This window comes from Mixophyes fleayi, chromosome 3, assembly GCF_038048845.1.
Source record: "Mixophyes fleayi isolate aMixFle1 chromosome 3, aMixFle1.hap1, whole genome shotgun sequence".
Lineage (NCBI taxonomy): Eukaryota > Metazoa > Chordata > Amphibia > Anura > Limnodynastidae > Mixophyes > Mixophyes fleayi.
Window position 1 is genome coordinate 131,299,587 of NC_134404.1, and position 25,616 is coordinate 131,325,202.

Here is a 25,616-nt window from a genome sequence, read left to right on the forward strand (position 1 = left end):
AACAATTTGAAGGGATTTTTAGTATATATTACTAATACAAATGGTATGTTTGCAGCTTTTAATACCAAATCGTGTTTTTTTTTTCTGTTGTTCACATCTCTTCTAATTTTTTTCTCTGCTACACAGGGGAGGTAAAGGAGAAGAGCCTATTTACCAAAACTCCAGCAAATGGAACAAGCGCATTCACACCAGTTTTCTTAAGTGATTTGTCAAAGCAAGATCCAGTAAAGTATGCAGAGCTGCAGATGAAGTGTGGTAACCAAACAGAATGTATCTATGATGCCATGAGCACCAACAACACTCAGCTGGGCTTAGCAACATTGACAGTAGTAGACAACTTACAGAAAACCAATAGTACTTTGAGTAAGTATGCATATCTGCAAATACCATTACACCTCTTATTCTCCTCTCCATAGGTAACTTACTCTTGTGTATTATTGTCACTTTTGGTTCCGCAATTAGCGACAAAGGTGATACATGTCTGCTTTAAATGGTCCATCACCTGGGAAACATTCACATATGATGCCAAGTACTTTCAAAAAATTATTTCATTTGAATGGCATATGTTCTATTCTTTATTTATCATTATGGTTGAATGCAGTTTTATGCTGATGCTTCAATTTCATGTACTATTAAAACAGTTACCTTTTAAAACAAATAAACAAATGTTCCATGTTGTGGTATGATCCCATCTTACTATGGATGTAATAAACTATATAGGGAATTCATATCATCAAAGCAAATTTTTTTACGTAAAGTTTTCACATATATTTATTTATCTATTCTTTCCAAAGAAGTTTCAAATGCACCTTTCAGATTTTTAGATATATGATTTCAGTGTTTTCTGTCTGCTTTAAAATCGGTGAATGCCGCACATCACAATTACCAGTGCTTTAGCAGGCAATTTATAAATGAGATGACATATTTAGTAGGGCTGTACACTTGTGTCCCCTAGAGATAGATTGATATGTTTGCCGTCTGTGTGTGTTTCAGATGCTGTACCTCCTTCTATTTCTGGCAATGCAACCATTCAAGCTTTCATTATGAGCAGTGTTACAGTACAATACACTGCCAATGGGACAGGGCTCAATTTTACGGCTGATCCTGGTTCAAATACAGATATCAGTGTAACTGGTGAGTGATTGTGCCTATTATTTTATATTATATCATCTCTAACTGTCTTATAGGCACGTGTCTACATTCCCCAACAGGAAGTCCATGTCTGGTCATGCTTAGGGCCTTAATAATAAGATGATCTGTAACCATATGTATCCTTTCTTTCTACTACTTTATGATTGCCTCGTTCAGAAAATATTATTACCTTGTTTGAAAGGCCTTCTTGCAACTGCTACTGAATGCATTGCTTTTTTATTTTTGTTTTGCATTTTTAAGTTTGTGGATGGGGACCCAAATTGTGTTCCCAGATTTATTTTTGGGGTCACTTGATTGTCAGATAAGAAATACATCCTGGAGCTCATCTAAGGTATATAGAACAAATGCATCTATAGAAAAAGGAAAGATACAAGATAGAAGAAATATTGTGAAAGTATTGCAGTAATAATAAAATTATTTTAAAATAAGGGGCATAGGGTTTGTTTAATTAAAGTTAGTTTTTTAAGCTGCTTTTTTGTAATGAAAAGGATGGACTTGTTTTATTTTCTTTATTTTCTTGTTTTATGGAATACTAGCTAACTATAGGAATCTCAAGCCACCAGCTGTAACTTTTAAACACTTTTGTTGGAAAAATCCATTCTCCGAATCTTTCGAAATCTATGTTGATACCAAATCATGCCGATACTTTTTTAAATCCTGATTAATAACAACGGTCCTTCTAATAAAATGTCACTGTTTATTTATATTTTTACATAAATATTTGATATATATATATATATATATGTATATGTGTGTGTGTATATATATATGTGTGTATATATGTGTATAATAAAATGTCACTGTTTATTTATATCTTTACATAAATATTTGATGTGTGTAAAAAATGGAACACACTTCATTCATTTTGTTTAATTGTTAATTACATAGGGTGAACTAATTTGTCATTTTGAAACAACTTTCATCACTCATCATACAAAAGATGACATTAACTGTACTGTATATGAACATACTGCCTATGTAGCTAAACTTGTCTTTTGTTCTTTTTCACTTTACCTTCATTTTGTTACAGCTAATGGATCCCTGACGTGGTCACCAACTAGTATTAGAAATTTCACCTTCACTCTTGTAGTCACTGACTCACAAAGTCTCTCGTCAATCTTCCATCCCAACTTTGTTGTTTGCAATTGTAATCAGAGTTCTCAGTGTGATTTTACTACAACATCTAAGGTCACTGGCAGTTCTCTTTCTGTGAGTAATAGAATCATATCTAATAGTATTTACTGTTCATGTGTAACACTGGTTGTTGTTTCCATGACACCATACTCCTTACCATAGAAGTAAACATGTTCTTTAATGTCCCAAGACATGAAGTTAAGGGCATAAACCCATAATCAAAAAATGTGGTTGTCTTTTTATGTCACAGATAGATAGATAGATAGATAGATAGATAGATATATAGATAGATAGGTAGGTGGTGCTTTATATTGTGAAATTTGATTAATCTGCTTATTTTGTTCTTAATGACAGATTGCTGGCTGCAATTGTACAAATAACTACACAGGGGAATTCTGTGAAACCCCTCCTGATCTGTGTGTTCAAGGCTGCTTCCCTAATGTATCATGTGACAGCAATACTGGCTGTGGGTCCTGTCCTCCTGGCTTCACTGGGGATAGATTGCATTGCTCAGGTGAATATACTTATTTGTGATTTTTTTTCATTATTTGTATAAGGTGTAACAATGACCAAATTGAACATTTTTAGGGGTGTTTGCCAACAGCAACATTCCTAAGCAATACTTATCCAGTCCATGTTCATATTTTTTCTGAAGTCTGTGTTGTACTAAAGTAATAACAAGTTTTTTTTTTTATTGCTGTCTGTTTACAGATATTGATGAATGTTCAGAAATAAAACCATGTCCAACAGATGCCAGGTGTACAAATTTACTGGGAAGCTATAACTGCACCTGCAAAGAGGGATTTACTGGTGAGTATTCATCCCTGTGGTCTAGAAAAAAGGGTGGGTTTATATCTTAGGGATAGAGACATTTGCGCTATAAATTTTATTCCAGTGGTTGTCAGTGAAACAAGCGCAATCAAGTAAATTTAGTGAATTGTTTATTCATTAAAATTTAGGCACTTCTAAGTCAGGAGCCAGTCAGCCTTATATTATATTTATTATTAGAAGTACATAAAAGAAAATGTCCTGCAAGTTACTTTTCCTAATACTCTAAATCTCTATAAAGAAGTGTAATTGTTTTGTAATTACAAAAATATTGTTGCACTTGGTATGAGTTAAACAGTTCTGTAGCTTAGTGATCAGTCTGAATATGTGTGGGTTTTATGACAAGCATCCCTAGAACAGCTACTGCTGCTTATCAAAAAACTAGTGCATAAAATAACATTCATCTTTGTTAGCTATTTGGAATTTTCTCAATTGACAAACATGTATCTACCACTATTATAAAAAAAATTATGTGACAAAGTTTCTGATCATGAAATGTGATTAGAGATCTCTGGAACACAGTGCACTTTTAATGAAGCATTTAGGAAACACATAACTTTAATGCAGAAATCATCTGATTTTAAAGTAAATGACCATTCGACGATGTATTTGTTATTAATGATAATAATAATAATTAATTAATATTATTATTATTATTATTATTAGATGCCCCATTGTCAGCCATACTACAAAACAGTCTCTGCTGCACAAACCCATTGATCACACATTTTTTCACTATTACTAAACTCAGCACCCCCCTCCCCTATAGCTGGAGAGGAGATGCGTTGCTACAAAAAAAATATTAGTGTGCATAGTCTCCTCCTTTAAAGAAGGCAATATTACCGATTTTGTTGTTAAGTGTTGTTAATTAAGTTATTAATAATTTTTTTTCCTATGAATAGGTAACGGGACCTACTGTGCTGATATTGATGAATGCCTGAACAACAATAACTGTTCACCTAATGCAAGCTGTACTAACAGCAAGGGGAATTACAGCTGTACCTGTAATGATGGATTCACAGGTAACTGAGTAAAATTGTTTATTATTACACCAATTTACAGTGTTGTTCTAATGCTGTACTAATATGAATACAATTGTTTTATAAAATAACAGCGTGAGGTGAGCTTAACATGCTGCACTTTGGATTCTGGTTAGAGGTCACGAGTTCAGTAAACTGAGAGACATATATATAAATATGGAGTAGGAGAAAAAGTTGAGTGAAACTTGGAGTCATTTTACGCAAAAACACCACTAGAGGCATTTTCAACAGTTATTTACATTTTTGTATGAATACCGAAATCCTACACAAACACCAACTGATAGCTTTGTGTATGGTGATATTCTTGCTTTTGCACCAGCAGCTAGGCCTGGATTGTAAGGATGGAATGCTCTCTTCAAACTTGTCCGGACCTCATTGCTGTTGAAACAGAGACATTGAGAGTTAAATTTTACCTTTACATGGAGAAATGGTGTTTATTTCAAACACTTTAATAAAAATGAACAATTTTTACATTAGACATTTTTTGCATTTTGCCTTGCAGAAGAAAACAGTACCTCTTAATTTTTAATAATACACCTTAAGCTACATGTCTCCTGCTATTTTGTTATTAATTCAGTTTTATAGTTTTACAGGTAATTGAGTAATACATTTTATTGCATCAATTTTCAAGGCTGTTTCAATGCTGCTCTTTGGCTCCTGGTGCATGTTCAGAGGCTAGGTACAGTGAGGAAAATGTATAAACAATGGAGTTGAGAGTAAGCTTTACTGGAAATTATAACATACACTACCAATGCAGTATAAAGGTAAAAATAAAAACTTGTGCTTTCCTGCACAACTGTCAGCAAGACGAGTAGACAGCCTGCGTTTGTCTTCACTATATTAGATTGACCACAAGGATGGGGATCTCCTGTTGTAATGAAAACCAGCCCCATGCAAAAACATGACCTTCCCTCCCAGAGGCTACCAGCCTCACACCAAAGGCCTTGTGCTGTGGGTGGCAGGAAAAGCAATAAAATAGAACCCTTGAGTGGCAACTTTGCCTTAAGACCGCCGGGTCATTATATCTAAAGATAACAAAAATCAGACATTCATTATTTTCAAATAAACTTTAATTGAATAAACAACTCTCCAAAACCCATGTTCACCAAGTACAAAACCATATCTCTTATCTACTTGTAACACCCCCCTAGTGGTGTTTTAGTTAAACCTTTACCTCAGTGAAGAGAGGAGGGGTCACCTAGAGGGTAAGATAGAAGTTTCTGAAAAGTTACATAAACTGGTTACCATGGTGATAACCCAGCCCAGCCTGTGAGACTAAGTGAGAGGAAGGAGGGGCTGTCATTAAGGGGGGATAGGAACTGAGAAGGGAGACACAAGAGGAGAGTTGTAGCTGGGGACCTGGGGTGGAAGCTCCCAGGCTCCCCCAGCATTGCCTGGAAGTCTGAGCGTGGTGACTGAGCCAGGGCAAGGAATGTGTGCACTGGATGAGGGGGAGAACTCCATGCCACTATAGAGAACCCAAGAGAGAGGGGGACACTTTGCATGGAAGAGGCCCTGGAGTGAGGGCTGCTACAAGAGGCCTGGTAGCTGTAGTGTCAGATCCTGAGGCTGAGAGTACACAGAGTGACATGTCAGAGCACAGGAGACATCATCCCCGCAGAGGAGGGGTGAGCTGCAGTTGAGAGGTACACAGAGTGTGTCAGAGCTGCATGGAGGAGAGGCTGCCTGCCTATTAGCATCCATGCATGTGCCCCTGCAGAAAGGGTATCTGCAGTGAGTATGGAGTGTAAGAGAGACCAATGATTTATGTTACATAACATCTGGATAACATTAAGAACTGTGCAGGAGGAGTAATGAGATATATTTGCAACCATATTCGTATTGCTCATTAAGAACTGTGCTGGAGAGAGTAAGGAGCTGTACATATATTTCTTTATTGCTGCAACCATTATGATTATCGTGCTGGAGGAAGAGTGTAAATAAAGAGTTGAGTTTGTTATAGAGATGGTCTGGCGCCCAAATTATTGTGACTTCTATTACACTGCACCAAAGTGACATTACCTGTGTCCCACTAACTACAAAGAAACACCTGCATGTGCAGGGACCCCCTGATCATTTACACCCATGCCCATCAGCTAGCCAGGGCTTGAGAAGGAGGTGCACTGTGTACCCTTTGCACCCCACACTACACACAGTGACAGGGGGTTACATACTATAATGAGCAAAGTCATACCACTCAGAGCCAGAATATCTATGCCGAAGCTCTATGCGGTAACCTAGGCTCCCGCATAGAGCCCAAAGAACACTGAGGGGCCCAGATTACGCAAATTTTTTCATGTAGGTTTTCTTACAAATGGAGGGGCCCCCAAAAAGTATCTTGTCTAGTGCCCCAGGTCAGATGCCACCTGACAGTTACTCAAATCTGACTTATATCTACTTGCAAGTATAATTTATTGAGCTATATGTGTTTCTTATTATACTATGTAAAACCATAGTTGGCAAGTCTAATATATAGTGCCATAATTGGTGCCAAGTATACTATGCAGAACCATATCCAATGGCAAGTCTAATACGCAAAATATTATCTGGTGTTAAGTCTAATATGCAATATCACTATTGATGTGCCAAGATTACTTTGCAGAAGGCAATAGTTCCTCTTATAATGTGTTGTTAATTAGTTGTATATTTGAGTTAATTGTTACATATTTCCCTTTGACTAGGTAATGGTACCTACTGTGCTGATATTGATGAGTGCCTGAACAACAGTAACTGTTCACCTAATGCAACCTGTAGAAACACAGTTGGAAGTTACAGCTGTACATGTAATTATGGATTCACAGGTAACTAAATAAAATTGTTTTATTATTACTCCAATATACATTGTTGTTCTAATACTGTACTTTGATGAATAAAATAATTTTTAAAGCAACAGCATGGGGTGCACTTATCATGCTGCCCTTTGGATCCTAGTCACAGGTCAGGAGCTCAGTAATGTAAGAGAAATATGTACAAAAGTGGAGTAGGTGGTAAAGTTAGTCAGAATTGGAGTAATTTTAATCCAGAACACAATTACATGTATTTAATTTACACTTTGTACGAGTATAAAAATCTTACACAAACGCTGTCTGATAACTTTGCTCTCAAAGATATGTTAAAATTCAAATAAAGAAGTGATTTCACATACACAGCAACAATGACATCAACTAAATATTGGATCAATTAGTTTAGAGATACTCTGCTTATTTTGTTTCAGGGAGTTAGAATACAACTGACCAAATGCTATAGAGTTGCTGATCAGGCAACTCTATAGATAATATATGTGTATATGTGTAATAAATGGATATACTAATATATGTGTACTTTATGTATGATATGTGCATATGATGAATGTGTTGTGGCAGTGTCTTTTTGTTTCATGCTGATTTTGGGATAGGTTTGTGAAATTTTCTGATTCCCTCTATTAATTTGGTCTTGAATGTAATGTATTCTTCTTACTACTGCCCTTTTAAGTAATTTATTAAACACATTGGGTTTGATTCATCTTCAGATATAAGTCCCTTTCAGTGCCATATCTTGCATGAAATAGCTCTATGCTAAGAAATGGATCTTACACCAAGAAACCCAATTTCATATAATTCATGTCTGAACGCAAATGACACTTACAACTGCCTATGAATTGAAAGGCGGAATGGGGAAAAGAAGGGTGGATGAACGTAGGCAATGTACAGTAAGGGCGTGCTGAGGTCATGCCAACAGAGATGCTGCCAACTCAATCCTGGATTTCTCTCATTTGTTTTTTAGTCATATCATTTGCACCAGGCACTGGGCAGCTGTAAGGGGTTGGGTATGGTTCCCCGAAGCTCTAAATGCCAACAAGAAGCACCACAACAGTTTAAAACCGACTGATGTAATTTCCGACTAGATGTTAATAGCGACAGGTGTAAATTCTGAGATACATAAAAGTAGACTTGTTGAAATAGTGACATATCAGAATTGAGACAATCCCACATCCCGACATTGACGCCTCTTGTAAGGGCTGATGTTATTAAAGGGGCAATACGAGGACCCGGTTTCTGTATAATGTACAGCCCTTCCTATTAAACATTATACAGGTGCCGGGACTTCACATTGCCCCTTTTAATAACATCAGCCCTTGCAAGTGATGTCAGTTTCAGTGTCAGGATGTGAGATTTTCTAAATTCCAGTATGTCACTATTTCAACAAGTCTACTTTTATGTTTGTATGAATTTACAACTGTCGCTATTAACATCTAGTCGGAAATTGCATCAGTTGATTTTAAACTGTCGTGGTACCTGTTGTCGGCATTTACAGCTTCGGCAAAATTACTACCACTGAGTGTAAGTTATTTTTTGCTTTAAAAACTACATATATGCCTGCCACTAGACAGCACAGAACATGTGTATGCTAGACCACTGTAAGATAGTATATAAAAACACATTGTATGTACAGTACGCATTAAGAAAATGCTAATTTATGTGTTTACTGTAAAAAAAAATGGAGGGAACAAAGTAAATATAAAAACAAGCAACCTGCCCTCCGAGCAAAGATACTTACCTATTTTTTTTTAACGTGTGCTACTTATTTAATTGTGGGGTCATTTAAGGCACTTATTTAATGGACTTCATAGCATCTGAAAGTTTTGTTTTTTGGAGTCTATTTATCAACAAGCGTAAAGCCTAAACTTCGCTGAAAACAACTATTTTGGTCAGAAAAAGTCCCTTTTAGCACCCAATTTATTCAAGGGTTAATGCCAGTGAAATCTGTTAACCCAGTTTTTGAAAATTCTCACTGTCCTCATAGAGCTCTATGGGAATGGCAAAAGTGTCAATCTACCAAATGGAGAGATGTTAACCTTTTATCAGTTATCAGTGCTCCAACCGACAGGTGGACTAATTGCGCTCATTTGTGTCTACAGGTGATGGTATATCCTGCTGTGGTGCCTGTGCATCAAATTATTGTTACAATGGTGGTACGTGCACCAGGAGTGGGTCTTCTTGCACTTCCAAATGTGACTGCCCTCTGCCATTCTCTGGTGATAGATGCACAACAGCCAGCAACACTTTCCAGGCACAATTTAGGCCAGGTAAGTTTAAACGCCAAGGCTGACTACTGACATTTGTTTTATAAACTTTATTATATATCATATACAACAGTGTTAAAACGATAAATATTTTAGTCACCTGTAATCAAGCTTGTTTAAATCGGCCACTGATTCTAATCTTTATGCTGACATCTGAAATTTAAGTTATTTTCTGTTTTTCTTTAAGGCTGTGATTTCAATATCAGTAAGTAAAATGATGACATGTTTCAATGTGTATGTTTGCAAATTTACTGTCTTCTAATATTTGATGTTTTGTCTATAGGTATGAAAAAGAGATCTGTAAATGTAACAGTAATATCTGCTGGAAATAACTTCACTTTTGAACAAGCTTATAATAAGGTATGTACATTTTATTATCTTATATATAAAAATCATTGGTCAGTTTGTCTGTCCGCATATGCATTCGGACACCCCTGCACCCATTGGGATGTAACCAACCTGGCTAATTGGATCCTGGCCCCAGGTTTTAAGGGGGGTTAGGGTCATGGTCAGACCTCCCGTTGGTGTGCGCTGGGCAGAACTTTGACATGGGGAGCCTGTTCAGAGTCTTCCACTGAATGGATTTGGACAAAAATGTCACAAACTGGTAACATTGGATCCCAGAAGACATACTAGGGGGTTGAGATCCCAGTTGGACCTCCCGCTGGTGTACACGGGGCAGAATTTTGAACTGGGGAGCATGTTCTGTGCCTTCCACTGGATGGATTTGGATGGCATCTTAGCTACTAATTATTTATAAAAGCTTGACAGTTACATCCAACTCATTGATAACTTAATAATTTGAATATTTAAACCCGGGCAATGCCGGGTACTTCAGCTAGTAATATATAATTCTGCAAAGTAAGTTCAGATAAGCTGAACTATTGGTGTTGAAATTTGCAATGTGCTTTCTTATTAAAGCTATGTATTATCTTACATCAATAGTAGGGAAGATTTCTGTTTCTGACATGTATTGTCCTTTTAAGGATGATACTACATTTTACCTGGAAGATGAACAAATTGGAAACTGGGGACATAATGACAGCCACTGAAATTTACAAATAGCAATGACCTATCTACAAAGAATAAAACTTGACTTTGTCCCTCCACATTATGTTGTTTATTCATTTGATGGAGTTCAGCATTTCTATTATTATAGCACTACAACCCCTGTTTGCTATTGTGTGATAACTGCAAGTTTGCATGTAGTGGTACCCAGACACCCAATCCTTCTGTAGCATAGCTGTCACACATAGTTATGTTGTAATAAATGCATATTGTATAATGTTTATCTCTGTTTTTTCTCTTCTGCAGATTGCAAGTATTCTAAAATCTGCTTCAGTTGATGTGACAACTCTGTTTAGTAGTGAGAGTACAATGGAAACCCCACAGTGAGTGCAAATCTGTCTCTATTATCCCAAATGTTTTTTTCCAACTTTATTTTATAATGCGTGTTGTTTTTACTATGAAAAGGGCAGACACATTACAAGGTTTTTCTAAAAACAAAAGATTGTACTAGTGTATGTAGTTTCATGCCCTTCGAATAAAACTGGAATGTATTGTGGAATATTTGCATCATTTTGCACATTTCTGGAAAAAATTGTCTCTAAGTATCCTGCATGGAATTTCTGTTATCATATTTATTCCACCCAGAACTGAAAAACAAACAGGGCAGAATGAATTGTCACCGTCAACATTCCAGTTTTATTTACAGACTATTAGCTCAGCGAGAAGCAGAGTGGATATTTGATAACAATGTGGACCTCACACCTATTGAAATGTTACACTGCTCACGTTGGGCACAATTTCTGTGTTTTATAAGAGTATGTAACTTTTGTGTAGTTTCCCCCGTATTCAAATCCAAACATTTCTTCAGATATATTACAATTTGAATAGGGGTGGAAATAAAGAGCTCATATTTTCCATAAATGTAGACACACAAACAGGCTAAAGTATTTTTTAGGGCCCTAGGCAATATCTTGCCTAGGGCCCCATGAGGTCTAAATCCGTCTTTGACTGTTGTTCTGTGTTAGCTGCTGAGATGCATGCATAAAGACAGGATTTGAGTTAGCCGCCTCTGTGTGAACACGCCCTTACTGTCAGGGCCTGATTAAGGGTTCTGGCCGCCCTAGGCTAATACGGCCGCAGCGCCCCCCCTCCTCCGAATATATTTAGATGTATAGGAACACTCCTGAATATGAATGTTCAGGTGTATTCTCCAGCATTCAAATTTAGACAGATTGTGCCATTGTCTCTTACCTGTTCTTGCTCCTCTCTCTTGCAACTTTGTTATCCTCTTTCTGGCTTCTGGAAAGTTGGCGTCCTGTTTTGAAAATGCAAAAATGTATTATAATGCAAACCCTGAATGATTAGGCCCTTTAGTTAAAACAAAACACTCCATTATGGCCAGCTAAAAGTACCCCATTGGACAGGCATATATAAGCAATATCTGAATATTTGTTGTCACTCAAATACAAACCTCTACCAGCCCCATCTCACTAATATTTAGTATTCTAGTGATTGCTGAGACCACCCATGTGACTACCACACAATCATGAGATTCTGCCCCCAAAGCTGCTCTATTTTTTAAATACCCCCTGCAGCCATTTTCCTTAACCACAACCCCCCCCCACAGCCATTTTCCTTAACCCCTGCTGCAGCCATTTTCTTTACCTCCCACCCTGCATCCATCACCCTTGCAGCTATTTTCCTTACCTCCACTCTGTAGCTATCCCCCCCGTCACATCAAAACTCCCCCAGTCACATATATCAGCCCCCCTCCTTCAAACATATCAACCTCTCTCCCTCCCTATAGATTTTCATGGCAGTCCCCCTCTCCCTCCCTATACATATGCATGACAGTCCCCCCTCTCACTCCCTATAGATATGCAGGGTAGTCCCCCCCCCTCCCTATAGATATGCAGGGTAGTTCCCCCCCTCCCTATAGATATGCAGGGTAGTTCCCCCCCTCCCTATAGATATGCAGGGTAGTTCCCCCCCCCTTCCTATAGATATGCAGGGCAGTTTCCCCCCCCCCCCCTCCCTATAGATATGCAGGGCAGTTCCCACCCCCTCCCTATAGATATGCAGGGCAGTTCACCCCCCCTCCCTATAGATATGCAGGGCAGTTCCCCCCCCTCCCTATAGATATGCAGGGCAGTTTCCCCCCCCCTCCTTATAGATATGCAGGGCAGTCCCCCCCCCCCTCCCTATAGATATGCAGGGCAGTTCCCCCCACCTCCCTATAGATATGCAGGGCAGTTTCCCCCTTTACTTACCTGTAGTTGTGCCAGCGTCGCTCCTCTCCTCAGATCAGCAGATAGGAAGTGAAGACGTCCTGCTTCCTGTCTGCTGCATAGCAACAGGCAGCCTGGCGATTGGCTGTGTGTTGCTAACCACTGACCACCAATGCTTTTGATCGTCGAGCTCTCCACCCCCCCGCGGCGACCCCCCCCCCCCCTCGCGCGGCGACCCCCCCTCCCCCACCCCGAAAAAAAAAATGAATGAAGAAAAAAAAAAAAAGAATAAAAAAAAAAAATTAATACCCGCAGTGCCGCGCCCCCCGGGACCCAGCGCCCCAGGCTGCAGCCTGGTCAGCCTAGTGGTTGATCAGGCCCTGCTTACAGTGCATGGCCTATGCTAGTCCACCCCTTTCCTACCCTGTTCTGTCTCTCAAGTCATTAAGGGTCGTAAATGTCAGATGCATGCGGAAGTGAATGCCGTGTTGTTGTGTAAATTTGCTTTCTGGACATACACACTGAAAGTCATGCAAAATACGTTATGTAAATGGGTGTATGTCTGGAGCTGAATCAGGCCTATTTTCCTCAATTACTTTCAATAGTAATGGAACATTCCCTATCTATAGCGCCACTTTCCAAGACCAAAATATTTGCAAGGATGGTATCATTGACCGCACTGTAGCAGCAGGAATGGTTCGGAAACAACCCCTGCATTTTAGTATGTCTCTGTAGTATCTTTTTTTCCCTCACCAAGTAACTCATAAAACTTATTTTCTAGTAAAGATTTTTTCCTGAAGCGCAAAATCATTGAGCACATTTATTTCTCACAGTTTCTCCTTTTCACCAATTCAGCATCACTGTGCAATAAGATAATAGGTTTGGTTTCAATAACAGAAGGGGTCTGTAGTTAACCCCTTCTTTGTCAAATACAAATTTCAACATTTTTGTTTAACTGTATTGACACAGATCAAACACTGGTTCCTGAATCAAGGTTTTTACTCAACTCCAAAATGATTTTTCTTCTTTATAACAAACATAAAATACTCAGCAGTTGTGGGCAGTCACAAATTAAAGATTAAACAGGCTTCACACAGCATCCTACTTCAACAAGCACATTTCAGATGGTGCTCCAATAATGTCTCTCACAAAAGCTTATTTGCAGTAAAATCTTCTGGTTTATTAATTCCCTCCAGTAACAGCAGTAACAATCGCAAATATGAATAACCAGTAACGATCCCAAAACCTAAGCTCCACACCAGCTACACACTCTACATCAGTCAGCTTGTACAACGTTATTGAACTGCTCACTAGAAGACATTGTTTTATAGACTTTAACGTCTCCATTCTGGCTGAAACCTCCTGCATCTAAGCTCTGCTTGATGAATAATGCTCCTATGCAGTCCCTTGATTATCACAGACAGACACACTTCTGATAACTTCTGTTTGTAATCTGACTCTCTCTCAATCATGATGTAAGACTCTTACTCTTCTACACTATGTAACATATCTGTATTGGTTGCATTATTCTTGTACGGATGAAAATAATCCAGATGCAAATTGCGTGCTCCTTTAAATTATTTATATATGTTTTCTTTTCTTTTTCAGGAATCTTTCTAGTTCTTTTTCTGCAATATTTGTTGCTCGATTTGCCTATGAGGCAAATATGAGAACAGTTACTTTTCTGAATGATGAACTCGTGCCATATTTTAGGAAATACATTTCTGGTAGCGCACGTTCAGCGGATCTTAAAATTTCTAGTATTACAGAGGGTGATAAATGTAAGTGTTCTGCATTATTTAAATGTATCATAGAGTGTGATATTGTAAAATGTAGTTTGTAGCCAACGTAATTAAATAATTAAATTGTGTCATTTAACTTGAGCTTAAGTGTCAGATATTAGACAGCTGCCCAAAAATATACCATCCAACAAATGATGGTCAACACATTACACAGAAGCAGCAGGTAAAGTATACCTCATATTGACCAGTACATTATATCCAGCAGCCTCAATCATTCTATACCCATTAGAGTCCAACACATTATACCCATATTATCCTCTGTGGCTTTATAGCTTGAACTGTAATTCACATTCTTATAGCATCCTGTTGTACAGTAACTATATAACTAAATATAAATATACAGTAACTATATATATCTAACTATATATATCTATTGCATGCTTCTCAGAAATACCTCTCTGTCACCTCTTCCACTTTTGTTTGTCGTCTTAAAGACTCATCCCTCTCAGGCTGTTACCTCTGCAATGTAATATATTAAGCATGTTCTTTTCTCACATTTAAATCCAACCTAAAGTCATAGTTCACGAATGAACCTTTAAATAATCAGTGGTACATGGCAACTACTGTGGCCAAATACAACCATCTGCTGCACTTTCTCCTACACATTCAGTTTCTGTATGCATCACCACTTACATTTAGAATGTAAACTATCTGTATTTGAGACTTTCCCTTTTGTCTGATTCAGTTTTCACTTGTTGTATTGCCTTATTGTACTATACTAGATTTCCCTAAAAATATACATACATAAAAACGCACGTAATTCGGGGATATGCACGTCAGTGTTCCCCAAGAAATACATTTATCAGGATTTTGTTAATGTCTACTGTACATAAAATGCATTTTCAGAGTTGCTCTTGTTTGCAAATATATCTTATAGCATGTATACACGTCCTTCATCACTATCACTCAGCACTTACAACTGACCTGTAGCAAGAGAAGAAAAGATGCACGCAAGGAAGATTGACTATGTAAATGCATTGTATGTAGCGTACGCATTAAAAGCATCTTAATTTATGTATTTAATGTAAAAATATATATATTGTATATATTTTTTTTAAATCCATGCTTTTATTAATGATTATACTGTTAAGAGTTGTTTATTTATTTTAGAAATTATATGTGACCTTTTATTGAGCAGATGCTTATGCGTATACTGCAGTCTGTTGTGTTTATTTACATACAGCGAGCAACTTTTAGGCAGAAGGTACTTTCACCCCGATTCAGATCGAAATGTATCTTGAGATACGTTTGGATATGAATATGGTCATAATGGTTCCGTGTTTGTTGCATTGAACATGAAGAACTTTCAATGTCCGGTGCATTATACCCAGCAGGTCCGTCATATTATACCCGATGTTGTCAATCGGATTACATCAAACAATGCTTAAAACATTATGGTGACAGTGATAAACACTTTATGCTGTTCTTTAACCATGGACAGTGCTGCTGTGCTGGCTCTCGCACCTATATTCAGGAAGATATCTACAACAAGTTTGTGGAGAAAAGTGTTCACCTAGCCAAGAGCAGAATCTTTGGTACTATAAAGTCAAAAAGGTTTCCAACGACTTTATACGTAGCAGAGACTAGCATATTGTGACCATCTCACTGAACCTAGCAAAGATAAACACATCGGGCCTGATTCATTAAGGAATGTAAATGCCACTGAGCATGCCAGAAATGGATTATATGCCAGTTAAAGCGAGAACATCCAATTCATCTTCGAACACAAAGGACACTTCCGGCAGCGTACAATTTCAGGGGCGGAACGGGGAGGGGGAAGGGGCGTATTCCACATATGTGTTGTATGTATCCAGCAGTGTGATGTGTCTGCCTACATTTGGCAAGTTCTATATAGGCAGAGAGTGCCTACCCCCGTATTCAATAAGAGACATTTGTTCAGATCCGCTTGTAGTTTAATACAAACGCGCGTATAACTTAATTATGTGTATTTTAAAGAAACGCACAATATGTTTGTTTTTTGCGCTTTAATGATTCAGATCCTTTATATCCTGCAGTTAATTGAAAATAGTGAATAAACAGCCTCCCAGTATGATCCAGGTCATGTTGCTTAATTTACTTTAATGTAATAAACATGACATTTATGCTGAAAGACTAAGATTGACTAAGACTCTACCACTCCGCTTATTAGCTCATCTGTTAATCCCTGTGAGATTCTTTTTCCTACATTTTGGTATACAGTCATAATATTTGACTATTTGGACATATGCTCGGCATCTAGACTTTCAAATAAATTTAACTGGCATGTAGTTTCAGGAATAAAGCCATTAAAATACAGTTTGATTCTAGCTTTATATTCTTCAATACGTATTTGTTTGTTTTTGAACATCAATTCTCTGCATAGGTTACGTAACTTATAGCTTGTAAATTATTACTACAATATATAGGGGTGTTCTGCAATAAAGAGACAAGAGGTTCTGTGTAGTACACATTGGTAGCTTGACAAACGTTTATCTGTTACAGCACTTACATACTATGCAAAGCACTGGAATATTTTGACTTATGTAGTAATAAAAAAGTTAACTTAAATGTTATTGCTTTGTGAAACAGACACACAGTATGTGGGCTAAGGTTGAGAGAAATTTTTTTTTTTTATAATTGTCAACTTCTTTCCTCAGTGACCATATCTGACCTGATTGCTCTTGCTAGCTGTAATTTGGATAATTACACACTAGATAATGAAACTTTTCAGTGTGTTTCAAATTGCATTCTAACTTCATACTGCAAGAATAACGGCACCTGTCAACTCATTGCTGGAGAATTTAGCTGCAAGTAAGTGGACATCCTATGATGCCAATGTCATATTACATGGAACAAATACAAACCAAAATAGACTGACTCTAAATGCCTACCAAATCTGCTTCTGCTTTCCCATTTATACTTATTCCCTACTTTTTTTCACTTGCAACAGCCTGGGATAAATTAGGTAATCAGTGTTAATCATTTCCCTGCCAGTGATTTAGATTCTATGTTTTGGCCTGTCCCACACTTAGAAGTTCAATGTCCTTTAGCATTTTCATATCATTCTAACCTGCAACCAATAGCAGCAGGTTCATATGTAAATAACAATTGGGTCACCTGGAGACTTTATAGCTAGTTAGGCACATGGGAAAACAAACTTATATAGATCATTATCTCTGAGTATCATAGTGGTGGCCCTGGAGCTACAGAAAATGATATTGTGTGTGTGTAAAATTATTTGTGTATAAAGTTATATGCGTGTGTGTAAAATGTCCCAAACATTCACAATAAATATTGCATATTTCAGTGTTTTGTATTAACAGTTGCTGTTTAGATCAGTACAAACTAGAAATGCTCAGGCTCGGTTTTCTGAAAACCAAGCCCACCCGAACTTAGGGGATCCGAGTAGGCTTGCGAGCTAGGCTCGTTACTTTCGCTCGTCTTTGGATCTGAATCGAGGCAAAACTTCAGTGTTGCATTGTCGAATCTCGCGGGTTTTGGATTCCATAAGAACCTCCCTCCCCAGGAGATCAGCGCCATTGCTCACACAGAAACAGAGGTAGCAGTGTTCTTGTCACTCTCCAGTCTCCAGTGCCATTCCTCAAACAGAAACAGGAGGGGTAGCAGTGTTCTTGTCACTTGACAAAAATTGAGTGGAAATGATTGAAAATTAATGTTATTAAGGTTAATAATAATGTAGGGATAAAAAAAGCCAAACTATGTGATTTTAGCAAAAAAAAATAGGGATTTTACAAAAAAGTTGGGATTCAAAACACGTGAGGGCGGTTTTGCCGAAAGTAAAACACGAAGTTAAACCAGATCCAAAACCAAAACAAAATATGGAGGTCAGTGAATATCTCTAGTACAAACTATTATTCTACATTATCGGCAATATTAGGTTGTCAATATTGACTGCAATTTGTTATAATATTATTATTATTATTATTATTATTTCAGATTACTGAATAGGAAGTCTGCTGTGTGTAGGATAATATCTTTCTCCACAATCACTACTTTTTCTCAAAAAGTTTTAGTACCACTATACCCAGCAAAGATAAACACATTGGGCCTGAGTCACTAAGGAACATAAATGCTGATATTTTCCATATTTTGTGTTAAATTGCACTGAGCATGCCCAGAAATGGTCTATACGTTCAGTGATCGCGAGAACATTCATTTCATTTTCAAACACAAAGGACACTTCTGACAGCCTACAATTTCAGGGACGGAGCGGGGAGGGGAAGAAGCATATTACACATATGTATTGTATGTATCCAGCAGGGTGATATGTCTGCTTGCATATGGCAAGTGCCATCTCAAATCAGCAGAGCGTACCTATCCCGTATTCAACAAAAGACTCTTGTTCACATCTACTTGTAGTTGAATAAAGACATGTGTAGGCCCGAATTACATGCAGTTTTTAAAAACCCACAATATGTTTGTTTTGTGTGCCTTAATGAATCAGACCCGTTATATCTGATTCTAGCTTCATATTCTTTCTCCACAATCACTACCTTTTCTCAAAAATCTTAAATTCTGATAAGCCCCTGAAACTCTTGATACAAATTTGTAAATGTTGTTGTATCTTTATTATATAAGCCAGCTGGTATTTTAGGTTCACTTTGACTTGGCGTTTTGCTAAGACATTTTCAATACTGATTTTTGATTTGTTGCTAGCTGCATCAACATGTGCAACTATTATTGGTTTTTTTGCAAAAATGCTAGTTGCTATATTCGCAAAGACCATACTTGACATTATTTGAAATTCACCAACAAAGAAAAATAGACACCTTGCACATGGATTGCTCTAATTAATTTCCACCCATTTGTTTTTAATTTCATGTGCACTCCGTGATTACATGCATTTTATAGATTGTTTGATTTCAATTGAAGATGTTTTAATTTGTCCATATAATTCCATTGATTGAATAGTGTGAATTATTTTGATGTATTAAATTAGATAGGTACTAGAAATATATGAACTTTGATATTGGTTTATTTGTATCTTGAGGTTATTAGATACTTGTATTTTCATTAGCTGTCTACACCAAGTTTTAGTATTATAGCAAGTTTCCTAGATTGTATTTGTTTTTTAACCTTTTTTAATAACTGGTTCTTTTCTGGTGCTTTGTGGAGTTAGGAACAAGAAACTGTAGGCTTCCAGACTAGGCTAAGTGGATTCAATACCATCCTACATGCTGTTAGGATATGGGATACCTGTTTTAGGTGTCACAAAGAATTTTGGCCAGTATATACTTGCTACAATAGTCTATAGAATAATAGGTGGGGAGGTAAGATTTCCATGTAGTCCGTTGGAAAGTTTTTCTCCCGCTCACCATCCTATTAGAGGGGCACAAGAAGAGACACCAGTACAAGGCTGGGTGTAATTTAAATATGTCACATCCCAACACAGCAGTATGGAAAGTTATCAATTCCTTTTGAATTTCATTTGTACCAAGGAGACACACGACTAGTGCCTCAAACACTAGACTGGATCAATTTTCTTATTCCAATTGAGCAGAAATAAAATAATTCACTGACCTTTAACCATTATGTTCCTCCTGTATTATTTGGAGCGTTCCGGGGTATAGTAACTGTTGGAAGGGATAAATGAGTCTAAATACCCAATAAAGGAAAATGCAAAAAATACAAAAATGGGATTAACTCATGGGAGAGTAACTCATTATGTGTAACTATTCCAATCCGCCCAGATCCATATAGCTAGAAATATTACTATAACTAAAAATAGCTTTAGTGCTCCATTTTCATGTCAATTTCTATAACCTTTCACAATGGAATAAATATAATTGACCATAGAAATGATAAATCTAAATGCTTATGTTGCAGTTTAATAAATGTGGATATGTTCTGTTGTAAAACCAAATATATTTTATTTTATTTACTTTTACATTCTATGTGAGAAACGATATAAATTATGAGAAAACATTATATATTATATATATATATATATATATATATATATATATCTATCCTTACATGTTCTACATTTATCCTACCACAGATGTCAGCCCTTCAATATATATACTACATCTGGACCTCAATGTGAGAACCTCTCCATGAATCTGAATGCTTTCTTTGGGATATTATTTGGAGCTTTAGCATTCCTCCTCCTGCTCCTCCTGGGCATCTGGTTGGCAATACACTGCTATCGCAAGAAGAAATATGCTGACGATACAGACGAGTGAGTGACATCTATATTAGTGTCTGCTCCGCATTTTCATACTATAATATCTATAAGTCTTAAATGATAGCATAGAGTGCAGCATATAATGCATATCTAGAAGGCAATTTCAATGTAATATGTATAGATTTAGAGATGTAGCATGTATTATATGTAGAGAGTTTCCTTCGTACAGATAACCCCATTGTACTCCTGAATGATACCACAAAAAAGCAGCACTATCACAGAACTGCATAAAGAATATCGGTACACAATAGTAAAAGGTATTAGATATTAGCACAGCGTTAACAATTATATAACAATAAGTACATGTTCTGGATTCCCACAAAACTAAATAGGCCAGATAAAGGCTACATGCACTCTACCTATGTTGGTTAAAATATTGTAGGGGAACAAGAATCATTTTGGCTGTGTGATAATTCTTAATCAGTGTTTAAAGAGGACCCTTCATAGGGTATTTTTGTTGACTTGTTACCGTCGCTACTCCTTGGCCAACAATCAGCAAGGGCCATCTTTGCTGATCATCTACAGGCATTTTATTAGCATATTCAGATACAACCCACAAGATCTATTTTCCTCATTTCATTTCTTACAAGCATCATTTGAACTATCAGTTATATCAAGAGGTATCTGCCCAGCTTGCAAGGCATCATTCTTGTCTTTATCTTCTTCTCTTTAATGCACTGAGCATGTGCAAAAATTCAAAGGGTTATAGGATATTCAGTTCATATAATCGCCTTGTTAACATAGCACTAGCATAACAAAATATAGGGCCTCAGTAGTCCCTATAAAACATACAATGTACACTATGGTTTCATGACCCACATATAATGTATACCCCCTTTCTGGTGGTTAGTATATAATGCAAATTGCTCTTCTCATCGGCTACTAACAATGCATGCCCAATTCTGATCGCTAGTATACAATATTGACCCCAATTAAGGTGGCCAGTATACAATACAGAACAAATTTATGGTAGTAGTATACAAAACAGACCACTTTGCAGGTGACTAGTGTAAAATCTAGGCCCACTGTTGTGCTCACTGCTGCTTGCCCACTCTGCTCAGTCATTCCTAAGGAAAGTGTTGATAGTTTACCAAAGGTATACAGCTTAAATATGCTTAAGAGAGCAGTCGCTCAGACTTCCTCATGTGCTGGGACTTCACCAACCACTAATAAGCATAATGTTTTCATTTTCCTCTCACACAATACAGCATTGCTCTAACACATTCCTTTCTCTATCTGTTCTCTTTGTCTCTCTTAAAGCTCTAATAACAATATTCATTGTATCTTTCTAATCAGGCTTTACAACACAAGGTTTAGTTGGAAATCTTCTATATTTCCAGGTAAGCATAACTCATATTTTATTAGTTATTAAATTGTATTTTGAAATATATTTACTTTCAGAAAAAGTTTATTACCATTATTGATACTTGGTTTCCTCTATATCTACTTTTGTAGCATTTGAAAAGCTGGGAGAATCAGAAATACCAACTTCAGACTCAAACACAAAAGGGCCCAATTTGGTCAGCTGGAAACAACGCCTGGAAAAAATTGACAGTTTAACAGAGGTATATACTACTATATGCTTACTGACATTTTACCGGAAGTGTATATCACTTCAGGTGGTAGATTTACTATTGAAAAGTGGAGGTGTTGCTCATAACAACCAATCAGATACTAGATATCATTTTATAGAATGTACTAGATAAATGATAGCTAGAATTTGATTGGTTGCTATGGGCAACACCTCCACTTTTCCTTTTTAGAAGCTTTAGCAAATCTACCCCCAGATGTCTATAAGAGAGGAACTGTAATAGTTGCTTTGAGTGTTTATTGCAATTTAACAGTAAAACATCTTTATTGAGTATTGATAGTTTACAGGTGGAGCACATTTATTTCAAGACAAAAAACACAACATGGCGCTTGTTGCAGAGTGGCCCAAACCTACTCAGGCAAACCGCATGTAGAAACAGATTGTATTGAGGGAATGGAGCTAATACAGTGCATTATGTGCTGTGTTTCACTGTTTGACTCAAATAAACTGGCTCCATATGAAGTTGAGTTTCATTTCACTTGATGTTTGGATTGGCAGCTTAGTTGTATTATATTCATGTGTCATTAACAATTTTTATATATTGACAAATTGACAGTTTAGCAACATTATATGTGTGTTACTATACATTATTCACAAAAAGACTTAATAGGGCAGATTCAATTCTAAAGAACAACGCGGACCGCGCACTATTACCGTTACTAGGGTAATTTCAACGCTGATTTTTTCTCGCAGCTCTGTGAGCCGCAAAAATCTGCGTTAACATTACTGTGGTTACAGAAATAATGCGTGGCTATTACCGTTGTAACGGTAATAATATGTCCCCCATGTTGCTCCAAAGACCAACGCGGGGGAATTGAATCTGCCCCAATATGTGAGCTAACCATTTATTTAATTCCTCTTGGTGTGAAGTCGCACTATAAACATATTATTCACTAGAAAGCGAATAGATATAAGTCACAACAAAATGGCTTCTAAACCTTTTATCTTCCCAAATGTTTAGCCTGTTACTTTTTGAAGACTTTAATTCTAACTTCTACACATAATAAATACAATTTTCCTTTAGCAATACTACCTAATTTAATTTCTTTATGTTTATAATTTTTTATTTTGTGCTAATTTATGTTATTAAATAATATATATTTCTGTGACAATATGAAAGACAGTTTTCCTTTGACATTCCTTGTGGGTGGCTTTTTTGTAGGTCAAGATTAAACGACCAGAATTGAAAAGTGACACAAATGAGTATCAATAAAATGCCGAAACAAAGTAGGTCCCACCTTCTACTCTGATGGAAATGTTTGCACAATGGCCAGTGCTCAGACCTGCGAGTGCAAAGAAGTCATATAGCTGGACTGTAATGATGGGTAGTTACATGGGACCATTGCACAATATGTTTCTGAAAAAAACCTGCTAATTTATGGTGGAAGATATATGTAATATAGTGCAATAAATTAATGCTTTACAATGCATCCCTTGGGAACTTTAATGTATTTAATAAGACAGGGATTGATCAAGAGTATAATGGAATAGTCATTGCTTACCTATTGTTAACAATGAAGAATATATTTTTATATCATCTTTGTATAGGTATTGATTTTGGAATTGTTATATTTTTATCTTATAAAAGTATTAATTTATCAAACATCTATATGATAATGTACGTTGTATACAACGCATCAGAATATTGAATTTTGAATTTAAAAACCCACTGAAAGTCTATTTTTAGACAATTTTAATAAAGAAACATTATTTATGTTAATGTCCATTTATTATTTATAGTGACAAAAGAAAAAGGACAAGATGTTCACAATGCATATGCTTGATGGTAAAAATGGATGCAGCCAGTTTGTGGCCTGAACCAATCAACTTGGTACCAAAACCTAGTGACCTCACTGAGGCATGTGACAAATATTGGTTGTAAGCAGCTACACTTTAAACTTTCTAAATATAGTCTGTATATTAGCTGCTACCAGAATCAACCATCAAGAAAAGTTGTTTACAAAATATAAACTTTAAAATTCACTGGGACTTCACTAAAGCATTTGGTACTTTGTGTCTCGTGGCTCAGTGAGGTCACTAAGTCCAGTTGAACTGCTCAAAAAAAAAAAAAAAAAGCAAGAAAATTGTGTTGACTGTTCTATAGGCTCATTAAAATATATATAATGCAGTGTTCAGTTATGCATAAATAAATTGCTAAGGGGCCACCTTATATAAAATATAAATAATTTATTTATCATACACCATAAATAAAAAAGTATAAAAAGACATTGAATATTTAAGAACAATAATCACACATAGGGGGGGTATTCAATTGTCGGCGGGATTGCTGAAAATCCCGCGGTCCACGCAGGATTACCGTTATTACGGTAATCCTTCGCGGAAAAAACATTGATACTGTAATTTACTCGCTGGATTTCAGCTTGCAGCTCAGGGAGCTGCGAGCTGAAATCCAGCGAGAGATGACTGTATTAAAGGTATTAGTTTTTCTGCGCCGGATCCCGCGGACAATTGAATACCCCCCCATAATGTCTAATAGTTACCATCTTGTGAAAAGCTGCAATGCAAACGGATCTGCAATGTTACCAATCCGGGGACATTACTCATAATAATGTCCAAATAATTAGGAGATCACTGTCCCCAAAAATAATCTTCCATATTTTTGTGTTGCAAGTACCCAGAGATATCCAACAAGTAACTAATAGTATGCCTGTAATTATGCAATCTTGTGTCTGCTGTACGTTAGCTGAACACTCTTATCAAAGAATCTCAAGCTTATGTGAAAAGTTTCTAATAGTCCCGATGTGTAATACTAAGGAGCAGTACTCTAAATCAGTAATAAATTCAGTGAATAATCCATAAGTATTGGTTTACTCCCAATGTCCATCTCATAGGAGGATAAGTATCTCTTATTCCTATAATGAAAACAGTATATCAGCTCAGAAGCTTTTCTTTTTCCACAGCTTGGAGGCCTGCTGGTCCATTTTAAAGGAGCTGTGACTTACTCATCTGATTACGCGTTTCTTCCTTTTACTTTCTCAAATTGGTGCATCCCCAACAATTTTCTGTCTAAACTGTGCATATGCAATATATACACTTTTAATGCTAACTTTGCCCCAAAATTTAAAATTTAGTTTTAGGTGCAGCATGATAAAATAAACTATTCTATTTATCTGTGGTACAATGTTCCTCCGATCCAGTGGGCTCCCCCAAACGTTATAATATCCAACACTGTACTCCACTCTCTTATTAAGGTGGGCCTTAATAAAACAGATTGAACTGGTGTCCATAACTCCCTTTGTGTACTAGCCATTCACATGAATAGGAGAAGATACATCTACATCACTATAAGACAGAAGAGTTTAGTGCCGAGTTTTGTGGGTTTTTTTTTTAATTCTTGTTTGATAATACAAAAATAAACCAAAACACCTCCAGCCATTGTATTTATTGCTACCAGACACAAATGTGGGTTGCTATAAAATGTCTTGTTGTTTTTACATATATAGACACCTGTACTTTATAAACAGAATGATCAAAATACAAATTAGTAGAAGCATCTTAACAAAATAATAAGTACTGTATAATTAGAACTTAAAGCCATAGTGCTCCATTTTTGTTACAGAGCT

General features: G+C 36.8%; 1 protein-coding gene across 1 annotated transcript in view; it reads left to right on the top strand.

Annotated features, from left to right (window-relative positions):
- The window catches only part of MUC4 (mucin 4, cell surface associated), a 49,736-nt gene extending 26,160 nt beyond the window's left edge, over window positions 1–23,576 (top strand). Inside the window, exons 13-28 of the mRNA XM_075200893.1 lie at window positions 127–363; window positions 994–1,134; window positions 2,183–2,361; window positions 2,641–2,800; window positions 2,998–3,096; window positions 4,017–4,136; window positions 6,836–6,955; window positions 9,052–9,219; window positions 9,500–9,576; window positions 10,531–10,607; window positions 14,061–14,233; window positions 16,891–17,044; window positions 20,256–20,435; window positions 21,738–21,781; window positions 21,897–22,006; window positions 23,195–23,576. Coding sequence (XP_075056994.1) covers window positions 127–363; window positions 994–1,134; window positions 2,183–2,361; window positions 2,641–2,800; window positions 2,998–3,096; window positions 4,017–4,136; window positions 6,836–6,955; window positions 9,052–9,219; window positions 9,500–9,576; window positions 10,531–10,607; window positions 14,061–14,233; window positions 16,891–17,044; window positions 20,256–20,435; window positions 21,738–21,781; window positions 21,897–22,006; window positions 23,195–23,245 — 2,090 coding nt within the window. The 3' untranslated portion in view covers window positions 23,246–23,576. The remainder of the gene's footprint in view (window positions 1–126; window positions 364–993; window positions 1,135–2,182; window positions 2,362–2,640; window positions 2,801–2,997; window positions 3,097–4,016; window positions 4,137–6,835; window positions 6,956–9,051; window positions 9,220–9,499; window positions 9,577–10,530; window positions 10,608–14,060; window positions 14,234–16,890; window positions 17,045–20,255; window positions 20,436–21,737; window positions 21,782–21,896; window positions 22,007–23,194) is intronic.
- The last annotated feature ends 2,040 nt before the right edge of the window (window positions 23,577–25,616 follow it).